Source organism: Pteropus medius, unplaced genomic scaffold, assembly GCF_902729225.1.
Source record: "Pteropus medius unplaced genomic scaffold, Ma_sr-lr_union100, whole genome shotgun sequence".
Classification (NCBI taxonomy): Eukaryota; Metazoa; Chordata; class Mammalia; order Chiroptera; family Pteropodidae; genus Pteropus; species Pteropus medius.
The window spans coordinates 1-5,240 of NW_024354915.1; the positions used below are offsets into that span (position 1 = coordinate 1).

The 5,240-nt window shown below is 67.5% G+C and overlaps 1 protein-coding gene across 1 annotated transcript; it reads right to left on the reverse strand.

Annotated features, from left to right (window-relative positions):
• Positions 1-1,311: 1,311 nt before the first annotated feature.
• LOC120598037 (transcription factor GATA-5-like) lies at positions 1,312-4,982 on the reverse strand. The gene is made up of 5 exons (XM_039856780.1): positions 4,528-4,982; positions 3,931-4,056; positions 3,386-3,473; positions 2,940-3,064; positions 1,312-2,625 (listed from the first exon to the last, which is right to left on the reverse strand). The coding sequence occupies exons 3-5, from the start codon at positions 3,453-3,455 to the stop codon at positions 2,470-2,472; spliced, it is 351 nt and encodes a 116-aa protein (XP_039712714.1). The 5' UTR covers positions 3,456-3,473; positions 3,931-4,056; positions 4,528-4,982; the 3' UTR covers positions 1,312-2,469.
• Positions 4,983-5,240: the final 258 nt, after the last annotated feature.

Below are 5,240 nucleotides of genomic sequence, written 5' to 3' on the forward strand. Positions count from 1 at the left end.
CCCACAGGGATGGCCTGGCGCCCGGCAGGCTGGATGGGGTCGGGCAGCACGACGGGCGCGCGTGGCGCCTGCTTCTGCAGGGTCGTCCGTGGATGTGTGGCTGCCGCTCTGCGTCTGGAGCGAAGCCCGGGTGGAAGGCTTTGGGGTGCTTGACGAGTTGTTCTGGTTCAGGGCCCCCGCTTTTCCCATGCCCCGTGCCCCACTTCACCCTAGGGTCTCCCCAGTGGGGGCTCGGTGGACAGCCCCGGCGGACGAGACAGGCTGCTGCAGGGCGGGGGGCCACTCCTCCGGGCTCTCTGGACCCGGCTTCGGCCACAGAGCGGGTGGGAGGCGAGGCGCACAGTCAGGCGGCCGCCTGCATCCTGTTGCTCTGCCCAGCAGCCTGGGCCGCCCCGGCCTGCCCGCCTCCCCAGCGTCCAGTTGTTTGTGACAAGCTGGCAGAGCCTTGGGGGGGAGGGGGTGGGTGGGAGGAAGAGCTGCAGGAAGGGGGTGCTCGGGGCTCTGTTACGGCTCCAGGTCCTGACAGCTTCCGGCCCTGGAGAGATGCTTGGGGAGCAGGGCTTAAATTTAGCAGCGAGGCTCCTACCCGGAGGTGGGGCGCCGAGCCCCCCGCATCCTGGGCGCGTCCTTACAAATGACAGAGACAGACAGAAGCGACGGCTTCTTCCTTTCCCCTTCGCCAAACCTCCCCTTTTTGTTGGCGACTCCCCTTCACCAACATCCGGCCCCTCCTGTCCATCCATGGGGCCCCTGCCCGTCTGCCTGTCCCACTGTGGTCACCTCCAGGAAGCCCCCTCGGGCTGCTAAGTGGCGAGGCGGCCTCCACACACTGGGGCCTCTCGGGCCCACACCCCTGCACGTGCTCACGGGTTAGAGGCCCTGGCACAGGCGCGCGGCACCCTCCGCCACCTGCAGATGGGGAAACCGAGGGTCTGGGAGAAGCCACTGGGCTCCCTGGCGGGCGGAGGTGCGGTGGGAGGACGCGCTGCCGTCCCCTCCATGCCCGGCCCTGCTGTGGCCGGTGCCTCGTGTCGCCTCGTGCCCCGGCTTCTCCCGAAGGGGGAGGGTGAGCGATGGCGTTGCACGGGGCAGCGCTCGCCCCGAGGGGCTGCGGGGAGGCTGGACGAGACGGGCGACCGTTAGCCTGTTCCCTCGCCGCGGGTCCCCGGGAAGGCCAGGGGGCATGGAGACGGGACGGCAGCAAGCTCTCCCCAGGACAGTGGTCGCATGTCTGGCCACCCGGCAGGGACCCTGGGCACAGCCCCGCAGACAGGGAGACCAGGAGCCCCCGCAGGCCATGGGAGAGGAAAGCAAAGTCAAGGTCTTTATTTTAGACATTTTCTTATGGCCTCGTTTGTCTTTGAAAAACATAAAAAGACCACACCATGTGGGCGTCGGGCTGGCTGAACTGCGAGGGACATGTTCTGGAAGCTGACGCCAGTGACGACAGGGTGGCACAGTAGTGACTTGCTCACAGCTGTCTCAGGTGGTTCACAGGATTCGAAAGATTTTTGAGAGTCGGGGAAAGATGCTATCAATTGGCAGGCTTTGAAACTTTTTTTCCAGTTTCTGGCTTCCCTGGAAAAAACAGGTCTCGTTGGTAAGAGGCAGCTTCTGAACAGAAGTGACGCACCCCGCTCCCCTCTGCTCCCCGACACTAAGCTGTCCGGGCCATGCGTCAGCCCCCTTGGCAGAGCTGCATCTGGCCAACTGACCAACAAATTCACCATCCGACCGGTGGGGGGGGCCTGTAAGAGAAAGGGGTGCGCTTCGGGACTCTGGGACAGCAGGTGGGCCGGCAGCCCGCGTGAGTTGGGTCGGGGCCCCAGGCGCTTCGTCCTGCCCCCCAGGGGTGCTCATGGAGTCAGAACGGGGCCCTTTCCCGCCCCTCTGGGAAACCCGTCCCAATAAATAGGGGAGTCCATGAGGGCCACGAGGTGAAGGCTTCCCCCTGGGGTGGCTTCCTGGTGCGGTGCGTGGCCTGCACACCATCCCGGGCAATCTGTGCTCGGGGTGGGACTCCCCACCCCGAGTCTCGCGGGCACCCGTGTCCGCCACTCCCCCGGTCCCGTTCGGGTTGGGTCGGGGCCTCGGCCAGTCCACCTCAGACCCGGTTTTACAGCAGAAGGCGGGTTTGTCCAGCTGCTGTGACCTGTGGGCACAGGATGGGGTGCCGAGCGCTGCCGGCAGAGCTCAGGTTGGAGGCGGCCATCCCCGGTCACACGTGGCTGCCGTGGCCAGTGCGCGTCAGAGGCTGGTGCAGCATTTGGGGTCCCTTGCTGTCTGTGGGGGGCTCGAGCCCCTCCCCAGCCACCTTCCTCCTGCTCCAGGGCCTGACTGCCAGGTGCCGAGGGGCGCCCTGGGCCTCGGGGTCCTGCTGGCTCCCGGCTCTTCTGGCGGGCGGGCAGGTGGAGTCTGCGGTGCTGGAGAGACGTGGGCAGCGAGGCAGGTCCAGTGGGTGGCGAGGACCTAGGCCAAGGCCAGCGCACACCAGGCCTCCTGGCGCAGGGCCCCCCTTAGGCCAACCTGGGGGCCCAGGGCCGTGGAGGGGAAGGCAAAGTCCTCGGGCTCGAACTTGAACTCCAGGTGGCTGGGGGCCAGGGGCTCGTCTGCTTGACCGGAGGCCTGCAGGGAGGACAGGGGACACACGAGAACGCAGGAGCCCCGGTGGCCTCCCCTGGGGCCGAGAGCCCTCACGGCAGGGAGATTCAGCCCAAGGGGCTCTCTCAGTCCTGGGATCGGGGGGACCCCTTGTGAGGGCCGACGTGGCAGCACACACAGGGCTCCCGGCCCAGCGTCGGCCGCAGGTCAGCCCTCAGCACCAGTGACTGGCTGAGCTCCCAGAGGGGCCCCACAGTGGCTCCCAACCATCCAGGAGTCTGGGTCCCTGAGGTGCCCGGGAGCCAGCTCCAGACATCCACCCACAATACCTGCCTTACCTGGGAGGTGACGCTGGGTCCAGGGCAGGAAGGGGGCGCCAGGCTGGGTTCGGGTTTCGAAGTGGCCGCTGGGCTCTCAGGGTTGAAGACAGAGGACGGGGAGGCTGTGCTGTGGCCTGTGGACCCTGGGAGGGACAGTGGGGCGTGTGCAGAAGCTGCCAGGTCTGGCCGCTCAGCTCGGACATGCAGCGGGTGAGGGGGGCTGGGCCTGGCTTCCTCCGTCCCCCCTGCCCCTCCCCTGAGCACAGCCATCCCCGGATAGAGCCGGTACTTGTACTTCAGAAGGACAAAGCTTGTACCAAAGGTGTAAATCTCTAATGGTAGAGTGCGAGACACTCAGAGTGACTCCACGGCGAGAGCACACGCCCCACCGGAGGGGCTGGGGGCGGCCCCAGAGGCTGGGGCCGGGGCTCCCCACGGGCACCCTCGTGGGCCCCGGCCCGCACCTGAGTTGCCCTTGGACTTGGCCGTGCTCTTAGGCTTCCGCTTCCGTGTCTGGATGCTCTCCTTCTTCATGGCCAGGGGCCTGGGCACCTGGCGGAGACAGGCAGGGTGGACGGTTGGCCCCTCTCCCTGCTCACCCCTGGGGCCTCCCACATGGACACCTGCTCCGATCACGGCCCTGCAGAGCCGGTCACTCCTGGAGCCGACGCGTCCTCACCGCCCCGTTGGGTGAGCTGCCGCCCCGGGCTCGGTGCTGTGTTCCAGGCAGGGCGTGGAACAGCTGACCCACCCCAACCCCTCCGAGCCCGGGGGCCGGAGGCGTCAGGGGTGCAGAGGCAAGACGAGGTGTCAGGTGTCCAGCCTTGCCCGGGCGGAAGGGCTGTGGGGGGGTGGGGCTCAGTGAGCCCAGACACACAATGGTGACCCGCGGGTAGCAGGCCAGCACCCCCCCGCCCCCCGTGCCAGCCGGCCCCGTTCTCTCCAGCCCTCCGGTCCCTCGGTGTGGGGGGGACGTGGGGGGCCGTGGGGGGGCCCCGCCCCCACTCACCCCGTGCAGCTTTGCATAGAGGCCGCAGGCGTTGCACACGGGCTGGCCCTCCGCGTCACGTCGCCACAGCGTGGTGGTGGCCGTGTGGCAGTTGGTGCAGCACAGGCCGGCACGGCGGGACGAGGACTGTGGACGGGAGGCCGGCGTGAGCCGCAGGGCCGGGTGCAGGTGCGCCTGACACTGACCGCGGCCAGGTCCGGGCCCATGCAGGGCCGGCGGCACCATGGGTGGTGGTGTCGTGAGGCTGCCCCGGACTCCGTGCCCACAAGCCCAGGCACAGGTCGCTTCACCAGTGAAACGGGGGTGATGCCTGCCGCGGAGCTGGGAGCTCGTGCAGACCAGACCAGAGATGCCGCTGTTGGTTCTCTTTAGGGACAACCCTGGCTAAGACCTATCCTTCTCGGGAGGTCAGGCCCCAGCTGGACATTTAAGGGCCTGCGGGTCCCTCTGGGCTTCTGTGTGCTAAGGCCTGGGACTCCGAGCACCGGCTCAGCTCAGCAACTGCCCACCGGACAGCGGGCCGGGAAGCGGGGTCCCGCTGGACAGCGGGCAGGGGAGCCGAGTCCCACCAGCCCACATCGCCCCTTTGTTACTCACCACGCCTCATGTCAGAGCAAGACTGGGTCCACCTGGAACCCCCAATCCTGCAGGTCCACATTCGACTAGGGACCCCAAACATCTCTGCACTTGGGGGCCTGGTGGGGCCCAGACAGCACTGACTCCGGGGATCCTGAGCGAATGTGCCGTCTGAGGCTCAGACACCCTGACCTGATGCGGGTTGGGGGCCCTGAGGGGCTCTGCCGAGCTGGCCAGTGGGGGCTGCTGTTGAAGGTCCGACGGGGTACTTCCACCAGCGCAGGGTTCCCCAAGCTCCCCGAGCTCCCTGAGCCCAGCCGCCTCTCAGCACGGACTCTGCCTGACCCCCATTCTGGTGTCACATGGGGTCTTATCACCCACAGCCTGGGGGCTCCGGATGCTCTGTGCCGGGCCCGGCGTCCCCAAGGGCGCCTTGGACCCAAAGCCCTTCCCAGCACCCAGCAGCACAGCCTGCTGTTGGCACCACCCCTTCCCACCCCCTGCCCCCAGGCTTTGCCCGTGGGGATGCTGCTCCCCATTCCTGAGCCCCAGCCCAGTCCAGTCCCTCGTCCGAATCACGGGGATGCGGGGTGTCGAGCCTGTCCTCCCATGACAGGCAGCCAGGGTCAGACCAAGGCACACCTGCCACGATGTCCCCGTGGTACCTCGGGCCCTGGGACAGAAGCTCACAATTGTTGCAAGGATGTGTGTCCTCAACTTATTGTCCGGCCCGG